Source organism: Mauremys reevesii, linkage group 1, assembly GCF_016161935.1.
Source record: "Mauremys reevesii isolate NIE-2019 linkage group 1, ASM1616193v1, whole genome shotgun sequence".
NCBI classification, from domain to species: Eukaryota; Metazoa; Chordata; order Testudines; family Geoemydidae; genus Mauremys; species Mauremys reevesii.
In genome coordinates this window covers 355,069,070-355,082,614 of record NC_052623.1, presented here as the reverse complement: position 1 = coordinate 355,082,614, position 13,545 = coordinate 355,069,070, and the positions used below count along the sequence as shown (strand labels likewise).

Genomic DNA, 13,545 nt, shown 5'->3' with positions numbered 1-13,545 from the left:
CAGGGGGCGTTCAGACAGGAGACTTCCTGCTGAATGCTTCCCACAGCAGCAAGTCTCCCTGTTGGAAGCCCCCTGTAGAATTGGAGGGTACAGAGAGGCTGCCGGCACCACAACAGCTGCAGCATAAGACGCAGACGCAGGTAAAACAGGTGATTTGTTAAGCTTATTTTATTTGTTTCTTAATTAGAAAAAACAAAAATGGGCATGTCAATTAAAAAAACCTCCCTTGGTGGGTCCCCAAGGGAGCCATAGCTCACTGGATTGGAAAGCTTGAGATCTTTTTTCTTCTCTAATTTCTAGGATTCTAGGCTGAATTATGGTTCTTAGTAAGGCGTTAATTTTTCAGAGCGCACTTAACTTGTATTTAATATAGAATCAGCATAAGCAGATCTGATCATTTTAATTGTTTTAATAAAGCAGTAAGTTTGGCTATTAACTTTCCACCATGATGAGCACGTTCCATAAGGAATGTCTTTTATAGTGTGGTTTTTATCTCCTTCGGTAAAGGGGTTCATTAGGAGGAACTGGACAGTTCAGGGGACTGGTGATTTGCTAGGGAGCCTCGTATTTCTAGGTTCCAAGTTGAAATCCAACCTGGGAAGGTTGTGACTAAAAGTTACTGACTAAAGGCTGTTCAGTGGCCTATGTGAAACATGATGGATTTCCCAATATAAAATTATTATTACATTTATCATTAGTTGGCCTCACCATTCGCAGTCGGAGCAGAAAGGCCAGAGACTGGGCTATGGCCGACAAACATTTCCCTGTCACTTCCTGAGATGGTCCCTCCTGCTGGATTAAGTGAGAGGAGCTTGCACTGCTGCTGTTTGCACTGTCCCTAGTCTGGGGATAAATATTGAGGACCTCAGCAATGCCTCTCAAAATGTAACCAAAGTGCATTGAATAGTCCTTGTCTTGGCTTTGTCTGTGGTGTTGCAATGGCCTACATGATACCAAGACATGGACTTGCTTCAGAAGCTGGAATTTAGTGATAATTTACCCCTGGTGTTATTAACGAAGGTCAGTGGCCTCACTGGATTTCAGTACAGTGACTTTGTGCAACTTTCTCATTACAGATCTTGGATGATGGAGGGGACCTGACCCACTGGATTTATAAGAAATACCCCAACATGTTTAAGAAGATCAAGGGGATAGTAGAAGAGAGTGTGACCGGTGTCCACAGGTAATGGAGCTGAATCCACAGCGAGCACGTAGCCCTCTGGGCAAAGGATCCGTGTATGTCTCACATATACTCAGCACTCACAAGAAGCTGTGACATACCATATCTCAGACTGTTGCCTGGAATTTGATCCTACAAATACGGCCTTGGAGTAGTTTCCCGTTGGTGTGGTCTAGCTCTTAAAAAATAAAAAGTCACATTTACTCTCCTCTATCTAAAAAATAAACTTAAAAACATCTAATGATCTGAACCTGAGACTAGGAGGTAGGAATTTCTGAGTTCTCATTCTGATTCTGCCATTGACTCTAGTGTGACCCTGAGAAAACATCTAACCTCTTGCTTTCCCCTCTGTAACATGGGGATAATACATGCCTGCCTTGCCAGGGAGGTGAAGAGGAAGGGACGGTGAGAAGAGGAGTGAGGATTGGTGTTGCAGTGCAAGGGGAAAGTGTAGTTGGCTTTGGCGAAAGTGAGAAGCTTAGAGTCAATCCCAAACTGAAGTGCACAGGAAGGGAGTGAGATTGTAAGAGGAAATGACTCCTTTGCTTGAGGGAGGGGGAGAATTCCAGACAGACAAGTCAGCGTAAATGCGTGACACCCATACCCCAGCCTGTGGAAGCAGAGGAGTGGTGGGAGCAGAGCCGGCTCCAGGCACCAGCCCAGCAAGCAGGTCCATGGGGCGGCCAACGGAGAGGGGCGGCACGTCCAGCTCTTCGGCGGCAATTCGGCAGTGGGTCCCTCACTCCCTCTCAGAGCGAAGGACCAGCTGCCGAATTGCTGCCGAAGACTGAAACGGCGGCGGTGGAGCTGATCGCGATCACAGCTTGCTGCTTTTTTTTTTTTTTTTTTTTGCTGCTTGGGGTGGCAAAAACTCTGGAGTCGGCCCTGAGTGGGAGATGTGATTAACAAAGTCAGAAGGAAGGTCTGAGCAAGTGTGTGGTTTGAGCAAATCAGCAAGTCGGTTTTCAGTTGGAGGAGGCGGTGGATTGCAAGGTAGTGAAGGTGACTCAGAACAGTAGGGAGGAACAGGAAGCTAGCAAAGGTGACAGGATGAGGGTGACAGCCTTTATTTAGTTTTTTTTCCTTGCAGTAGCGTGGCTGCAGCTCTCTAAACTGGCTGACGTTTAGAATAGGGATCTAGGCATGCTGTGAAAAAGGGAATTGAAACTGTTGAGAGAGGAAGTGCTGGCTGAAACCTGACTAAGATTTCAGCAGAGGCAGGGTGAAGAAAAGGACCTGATTTGACAGTATTCTATCAGTGGCAGTCGGAGAGGTATGGGCAAGGCAGATGTGTAGAGAGCCAAGTAAGGTTAAAGGTAACTCCCTGCGTTCTTGCTTCAAGAATGCGGCTAAGGTCTGATGGGAGGCACACAGGGAACACAAAACTTTCCATCCAAGAGGACACGTTTAGTTTCTGAAGCATTTGGTATGGGAAGTCACTGTGTCTGGGAGCTAACACTTGAGGCTTGTAGATGGGTCAAAGAGTGCAATGAAGGAAATACACAGCGGGGCAGTTTGTGCACAGAAGTGTTGTCCAGGTTGTGGTAAACAGTAGAGAGCAAGAAGAGAGTCTTCTGGAGAAGGCATAATTGTACTCAGTGTATATTTGTGAGAGAGCTGATTGATCATATTCTGGTTTGCAGGATACCAGCCAACTCTTGAACACATAACAATTGAATACTTTCAGGTTCTCTTCCTGTTTGTATTCTAGAATTTAGATTTGCTGTCTTGTTGCATCCGACGAAGTGGGTCTTCACCCACGAAAGCTCATGCTCCAATACGTCTGTTAGTCTATAAGGTGCCACAGGACTCTTTGCTGCTTTTATCTTGTTTATGTTTTCACTCTCTGAGTAGTTAATCACAGCTGAGTACTTCCACAGAGAGATGCATTTCTATCTATTGCCAGTAACAAAAGTTCAACGCAGCACATACTGCAGCATGATTGGAACTTGCCTTATGTTGCAGTCAGTGTGCTGACTAGGCCATTTTAAATGTTAGTTGGTCCAAATACCCATCTTAGTGGTTGCGCTTTGTAAGGCAGTTATGAGTCTCTGGCTGTGACCAGCTCTTACTACTTGCACCTGAATTGTAAGAAATGTGGGAGGAGGGCTTTAGGAACACACGTATTTTGCATTGAAAGGGCACCAAAGGGAATTGATCTGAAGTTGCAAGAGGCATGCTGTCGTACACTTGATAAACATGTAAAGGAGCAAAGGACAGAACATGTTTTAGATTCTAATCTGATCTTGGCAATTTTTCTGGAGGGGACAAGCATAAATGCGTTTACGAAATGGGGGACACACCTCCCATGCTGGAATTGGTAGGATGTCCATAGGTAGATGCTAACTTTGCCTTTGGAGATATGTGCCACTCCTTGCCAGCTAATCAAGAGAAGTAAGAGCATGTGGAGGCAGAACATAGGAAAACCTTTCTCAGTTCGTTTTTCATTCTCCTGTTCTTCCCTTATTCCTTACAGGTTATACCAGTTATCTAAAGCTGGGAAACTCTGTGTCCCAGCTATGAACGTCAACGACTCTGTCACCAAACAGAAGTTTGACAACCTCTACTGTTGCAGAGAATCCATTCTTGATGGGTATGTAGCTCCCTGACTAAATAGAGCTTTCTGCATGACTCTCATGCTTGGGTGTGTTTAGAATGGACAGAGGTCCACTAAACTGGGTGACTGGGCAACAAAATGCCAAATGAAATTCAAAATTGATACGTACAAAGTAATGCCCACTGGAAAAAATAAACCCACCTATACCAATCTTATTTAATCTTTTTATTACTGACCTTGGCACAAAAAGTGGGAATGTGCTAATAAAGTTTGCGGATGACACAAAGCTGGGAGGTATTGCTAACACAGAGAAGGACCGGGATATCCTACAGGAAGATCTGGATGACCTTGTAAACTGGAGTAATAGTAATAGGATGAAATTTAATAGTGAAAAGTGCAGGGTCATGCATTTAGGGATTAATAACAAGAATTATTGTTATAAACTGGGGAGGCATCAATTGGAAGTAACAGAGGAGGAGAAGGACCTCAGAGTATCGGTTGATCACAGGATGACTATGAGCCACCAATGTGATATGGCTGTGAAAAAAGCTAATGCGGTCTTGGGATGCATCAGGCGAGGTATTTCCCGTAGAGATAAGGAAGTGTTAGTACCATTATACGAAACACTGGTGAGACCTCATCTGGAATACTGTTTGCAGTTCTGGTCTCCCATGTTTAAGAAGGATGCATTCAAACTGGAACAGGTTCAGAGAAGGGCTACTAGGATGATCTGAGGAATGGAAAACCTGTCTTATGAAAAGAGACTCAAAGAGCTTGGCTTTTTCAGCCTAACCAAAAGAAGGCTGAGGGGGGATATGATTGCTCTTTATAAATATATCAGAGGGATAAATACCAGGGAGGGAGAGGAATTATTTAAGCTCAGTACCAATGTGGACACAAGAACAAATGGATATAAACTAGCTATCAGGAAGTTTAGACTTGAAATTAGACAAAGGTTTCTAACCATCAGAAGAGTGAAGTTCTGGAATAGCCTTCCAAGGGGAGTAGTGGGGGGCAAAAGACATATCTGGCTTCAAGACTAAGCTTGATAAGTTTATGGAGGGGATGGTATAATGGGATAGCCTAATTTGGGCAATTAATTCATCTTTGACTACTAGGGGTAAATATGCCCAATGGCCTGTGATGGGATGTTAGATGGGGTGGGATCTGAGTTACTACAGAGAATTCTTTCCTGGGTGTCTGGCTAGTGAGTCTTGCCCACATGCTCAGGGTTTAACTGATCGCCATATTTGGGGTCGGGAAGGAATTTTCCTCCAGGGCAGATTGGCAGAAGCCCTGGGGGGGTTCACCTTCCTCCGCAGCGTGGGGCACAGGTCACTTGCTGGAAGATTTTCTGCACCTTGAAATCTTTAAACCATGATCTGAGGACTTCAATTGCTCAGACACAGGTTTGATACAGGAGTGGGTGGGTGAGATTCTGTGGCCTGCATTGTGCAGGAGGTCAGACTAGATGATCATAATGGTCCCTTCTGACCTTAAAGTCTATGATTCTATATAATGATGGGCTTTAAATTAACTGTTACCATTCAAGAAAGAGATCTTGGGGTCATTGTGGATAGTTCTCTGAAAACCTCAGCTCAACATGGAGTAACTGTCAAAAAGGCTGATGATGTTAGGAACTATTAGGAAAGGGATAGACAATGAGAAAATATTATAATGTCACTATAAAATCCATGATACAGCTACCCCTGGAATACCGTGTCTGGTTCTGGTCACCCATCTCAAAAAGGATGCAGTGGAACTGGAAAAGGTTAGAAAAAGGACAGCAAAGATTATCCAGGGTACAGAACAGCTTCCGTATGAGGAGAGACTAAAAAGATTTGGGCTGTTCAGCTTAGAAAAGAGATAGTTAAGGAGGGATATGATAGTGGTTTATAAAATCATGAAAAAGCGAATAGGCAAGTATTGTTTACCCTTTCTCACAATACAAAACCAGGGCCCACGCCATGAAATGAATAGGCAGCAGGTTGAATACAAACAAGAAGAAATACCTTTTCACACAACCCACAGCTAACCTGTGGAACTCATTGCCATGGAATGTTGTGATGGCCAGAAGTATAACTGAGTTCAAAAATGAACTAGATAAGTTCCTGGAGGACAGGTCCATCATTGGCTATTAGCCAAGATGGTTCAGGGATGTAACTGCATGCACGTGGTGACCCTAAACCTCTGACTGCCAAAAGCCTGGAGGTAAAAACAGGAGTAGACAACTCCAAAATTCTCTGACCTGTACACCTCCCTGAAACTCTGGTACTGGCCGCTGTCTGAGACAGGATACTGGGCTAGATGGACCATTGGTCTGGCCCAGTATGCCGTTCTTAATGTTCTAAGAGGTCATGTGGAAATGTTAAAGTTTAATTTCTTGTAAGAACACAGGATTTGCCTTAGTAGCTCAGACCATTTGTCCATCTAATCTAACGTCCCTTGTCCTTCATTGCCTAATACCTAGTCGGGGCGGCTCCAGGCCCCAGCATGCCAAGCGCGTGCTTGGGGCGGCATGCCGCGGGGGGGGGGCTCTGCCGGTCGCCGGGAGGGCGGCAGGCAGGCTGCCTTCGGCGGCATGCCTGCGGGAGGTCCACCAGAGCTGTGGGACCAGTGACCGGCAGAGCGCCCCTCGCAGCATGCTGCCGTGCTTGGGGCGGCGAAATGTCTAGAGCCGCCCCTGTACCTAGTGTTTCAGTGGAAGGTAGAGATTCCCCAATATTGTACCTAATCAGTAGTGCTCACGCTGTGCAGGGGAACTGGGACAAAAACACTTCTGATCTTGTGGTGATCAGCTGATTCCTTAAATCAGAAGATTTGTGCCCATCAGTTTTAGGGTCCAGCGCTGCAAATCCAGCCCCAGCAGTAGACGCTAACCTCCTACGTCAGCGAATCTTGTGCTTTCATTTGTTTTTTTTCTTTCCTTGGATGATATGAGAACAATGGTCTTGTGACTAAGACACTGGCTCGGACTCAGGAGATCTGAGTTCAGTTCTTAGCTTGTCCATACACTCGCTGTGTGGCCTTGGGCAGGTTGCTTAATCTCTGTGCCTCAATCCACCATCTGCAAAAAGGGGATGATATTTCCCTGCCTTCCGAGTGTGTTTAAATACAATTGATCTCTCCTGAGCCCTTTTACAAACTCTAGTGATGCAGGGCATATAGGTGCCTAGATATAGAATGGCTTCTCTCAAAGTCTCTTGGGTGCTTTTAAAGTAGTTTTGTGAAACTAAATTGCTCTTAGGGCTAATACAACTGTTTTGTATAACTACTGTTACTTATATTGTAGCAGCACCTAGACGCCCAGTCAGGGATCAGGGTCTCATTGTGCTGGACAAAGTAGACATGTGTAATGAAAACACTGTCCCTGCCCCAAAGGTTTTACAGTCGAAGGAAGAATTGCTTCCAGATTTTCAGCATGACAGAAGAGAAGTTGGGTGCACCCATGTGTATGAAGCATGTGTTAATTATCAGTGAGTCTTTACAGTGTAGAAATTCAAAACCACCTCCTTATTATCTTGCTGTGTAGTGTTGAATTGTAACAGACGTAAGTAAATTGAGCTCTAAGATAAAGCCTCTCTCAGACCTCTTAAACTGGGCCAGAGAAAATCTGTGCAAAAGTGCAGCTAAATCTGCAGGGATTTCTGTCTAAATTCACCGGGAAAGTAAGGGAATTTTGCCTTCCCCACACTGCTAACCTATTTACTTTCATGCTAAAAATAGACTGTAATGTAGGACACTCTTAGGGAGAACTAAGACAAAACAGACTGGAAGGAAGAGTCTTATTTGTACAAATCATCAGGATTGTGCCAGGAAGCCACTGTTTGTCTTCCCTAGCAGTCTCTTCTGGGTGCCACTGTGTAGAAAATTCTCCTTCATTCTAGCCCCATGCCTTGGGTGGTAGCACTCTGTGCTACCGTGGGGAAGACTGGTTCTGGAGGGGCCTTGAGGTGCCCACTTTGTGATCTCCAGAAGAAACAATGGGCCAGATTTTGCCTTTGAAAATGCACACATGTAATTCCCATTCAGATCCAAAGGATTTACACATATATCCATTTAGACCATTATACTTCGGGGAAGAAAACTGGGATTCTTCCAGTGGGCCTGAAAAGGAGCATGATCAGCCCACCAAATGCAGTGTTGTCTGTGGGATGGAATAGTTTTTGACAGAGGGACTGTCACATCAGCTGAGCCCAAAAACCTGTCTGTCAGCAGCACTAATTTTATTTTTGAGAAGTTACCGTTATTCCCTGTTAAATACTGGCATGTGTTTAGTTTTATGCCCTGGCATTGGGGATTGCATCTAATATCTGTTATTTTAATTCTTGCACTTTTTCTTAGCCTTAAAAGGACGACAGACATGATGTTTGGAGGAAAGCAAGTGGTGGTCTGTGGCTATGGAGAGGTAAAATTTCAATATTTCATCACACAGAATTTGCTTTGTGTGTTGCATCGAGTAGTTGCTTTATATAAAATTAGGGCTTCTCTTCACGTAGCTTGATCCCAGGGTGCTTTGTATCTCCATGGCTTCTCTCTTCATCTGCAGGTATCTTAAAACCTGTTTCTAAAAGTAATGGGCCCAATTAGACAAAAATGAAGGGTTTTTCCCCTGCTACAATTTCTCTGCATTTTTCTTTTCTTGTACCAATAGATTTTTAAACGTACATAGAAATTTGATGCTGTGGACAGAGGGGAAGGGGGTTGCTGTGGCATTGCACACTGAAATACAGTCAAGAAAGATCAATTAATCCATCTTAATGTTGACCTGCCAATGAGCTTTCACCTCTGATCTGGAGGGATCATCTCTGTAGATGAAAGTGGGGAGTTCAGTCTCCATATTCCACCCCCCTCCTTCAGCTGGGGCTGCCAACATGGGGACTAGTTAGTAGCAGTTATAGTGGGGTGTGTTCTGATCTGGACTGAGAACCCCCAAATCATTTCACATGAGTCAAACATCAGGCGGTTCGACTGCACAAACATCAGGTGGTACGACTGTGATCTAAAAGTTGAGTGCACTTGGTGATCACATGTTCCAATACGTCCGTGGAATGACTGCACAATCAAACACATTCGGGGAATTCTTGGCCAGTCAGCCATGCCCTGGAATTCCTCTATCAGTTTTACTGAGTGTGTAAAGGGTAAAGTTAGTTAACGCTGAGAAATTAAAACACTGATATTGAGCTATCCAAATAGATTAAAGGTTGTAAGAACCCCTTAGGTCTGGCCTACACTTAAAACTTAGGTCAACATAGCCACAGAGCTTGGAGTATGAAAAATCCACACCCTGAGTATTGTAATTATGTTAACCTAACCCCTGGTGTAGACACAACTAGGTGTATGAAAGAATGCTTCCATCAACCCAGTTACCATCACTCATGGAGGTGCAGTTCCCCCAACAATGGAGAAACCTTTTTTGTCACTGTAGTCTGCATCTACGCCATGGGGTCACAGCAGCAGAGCTGTGGCCACATAGTGATGCCACTGTAACATCAGTTGTATAGACATGACCTTAGACTTCCCCAACGTGAGAAGTTTGGTGTCTTTTTAATGCACCAGTCTTGCTGCTTTCTGGGGATGGGAGGTATGAAGAAAAGGAACTGTGTGGTACTGGAATGGAATTTTTCAAACATCTGGTTACGTTGTTACTAAAATTGGGGCCTGATCCAGATCCCTCATGTTTCTGGAGTTAACTGAATCCAGGATTGTAATGCAATAGTCTCTAGTGCCAGCCACAAAGTTTGGGGCAGAACCAGCCTCATCTAAAGTTGGATTGAATTTGGCTCTGGGGTTTTGCTTTGGGTCCTATCTCTGGCAACACTTCAGCAAAGTAGCTCCTGTTAGTTATGCTCCATATTTCAAGGAACTTCCCCTGCCCTCCCCCTGTGTGTTAAGTTCATCACACAGCTTACAGCAGCAGGGTGTGGCTTGGCCGAACACAGAGAAGGGGAGATTTTCACCTTGATGTCGGGAGCAGACTGTGCTTACTGTCATGTACTGTGCAGTGTGGTACTATTGGCATCTCTCTCTGCAGGTTGGAAAGGGCTGCTGCGCTGCTTTGAAGGCTATGGGCTCCATAGTGTATGTGACAGAGATCGATCCAATATGTGCCCTGCAAGCCTGGTAAGGGGCAGTGGGGAGTCTGGTTCCTTCCACAGGGCTTAGTTCGAGTAAGACTGAGGCCAAGATCCTGTCAGTGTCAATCACTCTCTGGAGTAGTGCTGAAAATGACTTTGCCCCGCTCCACAGGTTCAGGGTGATCCATCGCTCACAGCTGCGATATATCAGTAATGGGTCACTTTCCTCAGGAACTGCCTGCTAATCTGTATCTACTGATAAGCCAGCTCAACTATTAGAGATAGCAGACGCTTTAAGGGGCAGTTGAAGGTTTAGTGACTGTGAGACTGCCAGAGCGTTATGGATTGTAGTGATATTAGAATTTAACTCTGAATATCATATTTTGCCCCAGTTTGTGTTCAGTGGGGGAGTCCACTGAAGGAACATGTCAGTTTCTCAGATCATACATTCCAAATCCTGGTGCTGTAACTGGGACTGAAAGCATAAAGCTATCCCCTCATGTGCAGGTGTTGCAATGATCTCTGGCCTCATTTTCTCCAAGTGAAACCTGGCTTATTGTGGAGATACCACTTACGCTTAAGAACTGCAGCAAAAAGGGGTTGGAAAGGTAAGGTAGTCATTTTGCAAAGTACCAGGAGCTTTAGGGCCTTGTTAAACACACCAGCTTCTTTCCTTCTAACATCTAACTTCCAAAGTGCAGTTATGGTCAGAAAAGTAACTCATCGGCTTTGCTTACTCAGCAGAACTGATCCATGCTTCTTTGATCCTATCTGCTTGGTAACATGCACAAACCTGCAAGAGACAATCCAGCTGTAAGGGAGTGTGCTGGTGACCTTTCTGCCTTATGCATCAATTTATTGTTAATTTGGTTGCTTCATACCAACAGTATACACAGCACGGTACAAGTCACAAAGATAGACAGCCCTTTACCCTGTAAAAGAGCCATAGAGAGGATGGGGGGACACAGAGAAACCCAGAGGAGGAAACAACTTGTGTTTGTGTTTTGTTGTAATTATGATCATACACCTCATGGGCATCATAGAAGTGATATCGCAGGAGGGATTTTAATGAGGGGGATGACTTTGCAAACTGAGATTGGGTGGTCACCGTGGGAAAAAATCTAAACCCAGATGTTTCAAACCAGAGGGCCTAGAGTTACATTCATAAATCCATATTTAGGATCCTAAAGACATATGACCTTGTTTTCAGATATGCTGACACCTGCAATTCCCACTGACGTCAGTAGGAGCTGTTTAGGCCACTAATTGTGGTGCCTAAATATGGAGTTAGGCAGCCAGATATGAAAAGGTTGACCTAATTTCTGTATTATTTGTAGAGATGGATTTTCAGATCCCAGGTGCAGTTTGCAGGGTTGACCACTAGAAGTGCCATCTTCCAATATACTTGAGACTCTTTTGTTTGGAATGAGTCTCCATAACAACCCCATTTAAGGTCCTCTAGCCAGCACTGTTCTTGGTGCTACTACAAATCCATCAGTGGGCTGCATCAGGGATTCCCAATCCCTGGCCCCAAAGGGTTAATGTTGGTAGCTGAGACTTACATTGGGGTGTTTGAGTCTGGTATATTTCAGCCAATCCTCAGATTCTGTACATTTTTCTCTGTCCTCTCAGCATGGATGGATTCCGCCTTGTGAAACTCAATGAGGTTATCAGACAAGTTGACATTGTCATCACCTGTACAGGTACGTATGTCACAGGGCAGTGGGAGTAGCTGTAAGGTGACGTGTACTAGATAGGCTGCCCAAACCCCTCCCATTGGAGTGGGGCAGTGATAGGATAAAAATAATGGGCACTGATAGGATACTTGTAAAGTTGCTAACTCCCAGCAGCCAATAATAGTCTTCCAAGCAAGGAGGCACTTTCACATTAGTTGCTGGTCACAGACCCATACGCTGTCATTGGCTGCTGGAGCTTTGGCTCTGCCCATGACAGTCCAGGAACACACTTAATCTGTCACCTTTAGCTTGCTTAGCTTGGGGAACAGCAGCCAATGGAGCTATTAAAAACAGCCAGAGCACAGCTACCTGCACCCAGTAAATACTGCAGAAGGCTGTTGAGTCCACTTCAGGCTCTGCCCACAACCAAGAGCTGTGTATGTCCAGTATGGTGAACACCTTAGCTAACATGAGGTGACAAGCAGCTAAGGTACATGAGACTTTGACCTGCTTGTTTCTAGACTTTCACAAAGTTGGTGTTCTCTAAGCACCTAAGAGTTCAGACACTCATTAGAACAACAAGAAGCTCGTGCATCTGCAAAACTGGGCTAGACATTTTGTGAGAGCAGGCTCACTGCCATCCTCTTCTCTGAGAGGTTCCTGGTACTTCCTCATTGCAGAAATATTGTGAGGACACTCAAACTATTTTAGTCCTTCTGGGCTCTGACTTGGAACAGGAAGGGCCGTGGTTCAGCAGAACAGAATATAGTGTGTGCAGGCACTGGACGGGGAGCTAATTTAAACCCCAGAGAGTTTAATTTGAGTTTGGGGTGGAAGTTCTTTGGGGAGCAGGATTTTTTAGTCTATTTTATCTGAATAGATTCATGCGAACCACTCGTTTGCTGGCCAAAGAGCCAGGTTCATACTTCACTGTGTGTGTCTGTGTCTGTGTGTATGTATGTAATAAATTTAGTTTTCATTCTAGTTTTTTGAAAATTCATGAAAAAAATGAATGCCCAAAACTTCTCATCAAGTAAAACCCAGTTGGTTGGAGTGGGCTGTACTGGTGAACTTACTGTAGCTATGTCAGCATTCATATGTATTACCATATAGTTCTGGGTTTAAAGGTAACAAGAACGTAGTGACAAGAGAACATCTAGACAGAATGAAGAACAGTTGTATTGTGTGCAACATGGGACATTCCAACACTGAAATTGATGTGGTAAGAACTGGGCTGTTTTCTGGTGTATGTCCTCGGAGGGGGTTTCTTACATTCATTTCATTGGTTCTCCTCATGAACTCATACTCAATAGTGTTGAAAGCTTCTGAGATCAGTCAGTCAGTCAGTCATCGGGAGCGGTGCCTGACCTACTGCTACTTGTTCTGACTGGCTGGCCTGAGAGGGCTGCATAATAAGCTAGACCTCCACCCCTACCAACCATTTTGTGCTGCCAAAAATATCTTCGTAACTTCAGTGATGTCCTCAAAGGATTCAAAAGAGCTGAGCCCACACGAGTTTAGCTTCAGAAATAAAACCTGGAAGCGCATAATGGCCCTTTTTCCTCCTTCCCAGTAGCGAGCTCATTACAGCAGCACTTCTCTTGCTACGAGTCTGTCTGCTTTCACATTATTAAATCATTAAGGGTCTTGTTGAGACTTATAAGGCGGTTTAAAATTGCATCAGAGTGGGATTCAGCACGCTGCTTGTAACCCAGGTGCAAATTATGCAAATTACTGTACAGAACTTTAAATCTGCTCATCTGTGTTTGGAGTTAAGCACAAAAATAGGACTGTCTCTTTCTTGCAGTGCCAGTCCAAAAGGTGTTTGTTGCTGTAAGCAGTCCCATAGGAGAGAGACTTGTTTTGCCCATAGACACGTGGTTACAGTTGTCTTTTCTCTGCTGCCAGCCACCGTGTTGCTGGAAAGAAAGCAACAAGAGGGCCTAGAGGGGTGTAAATCAGTTTTCATCCTGCTTTGTAGCTAGCTTTGCAATCAGAAGAATTCAGACTGTAGCTGTTGTTAGAGCTCTGGCCTACAATAAATTAATAAGTGAC

The 13,545-nt window shown here is 44.6% G+C and overlaps 1 protein-coding gene across 11 annotated transcripts in view; it reads left to right on the top strand.

Annotated features, from left to right (window-relative positions):
* The window catches only part of AHCYL2 (adenosylhomocysteinase like 2), a 202,836-nt gene that overhangs the window by 176,898 nt on the left and 12,393 nt on the right, over window positions 1–13,545 (top strand). For all 11 annotated transcript variants that reach the window (XM_039519911.1, XM_039519916.1, XM_039519910.1 and 8 more), the window contains 6 exons: window positions 1,077–1,183; window positions 3,657–3,773; window positions 8,082–8,145; window positions 9,772–9,860; window positions 11,447–11,517; window positions 12,618–12,712. In XM_039519911.1, coding sequence (XP_039375845.1) covers window positions 1,077–1,183; window positions 3,657–3,773; window positions 8,082–8,145; window positions 9,772–9,860; window positions 11,447–11,517; window positions 12,618–12,712 — 543 coding nt within the window. The remainder of the gene's footprint in view (window positions 1–1,076; window positions 1,184–3,656; window positions 3,774–8,081; window positions 8,146–9,771; window positions 9,861–11,446; window positions 11,518–12,617; window positions 12,713–13,545) is intronic.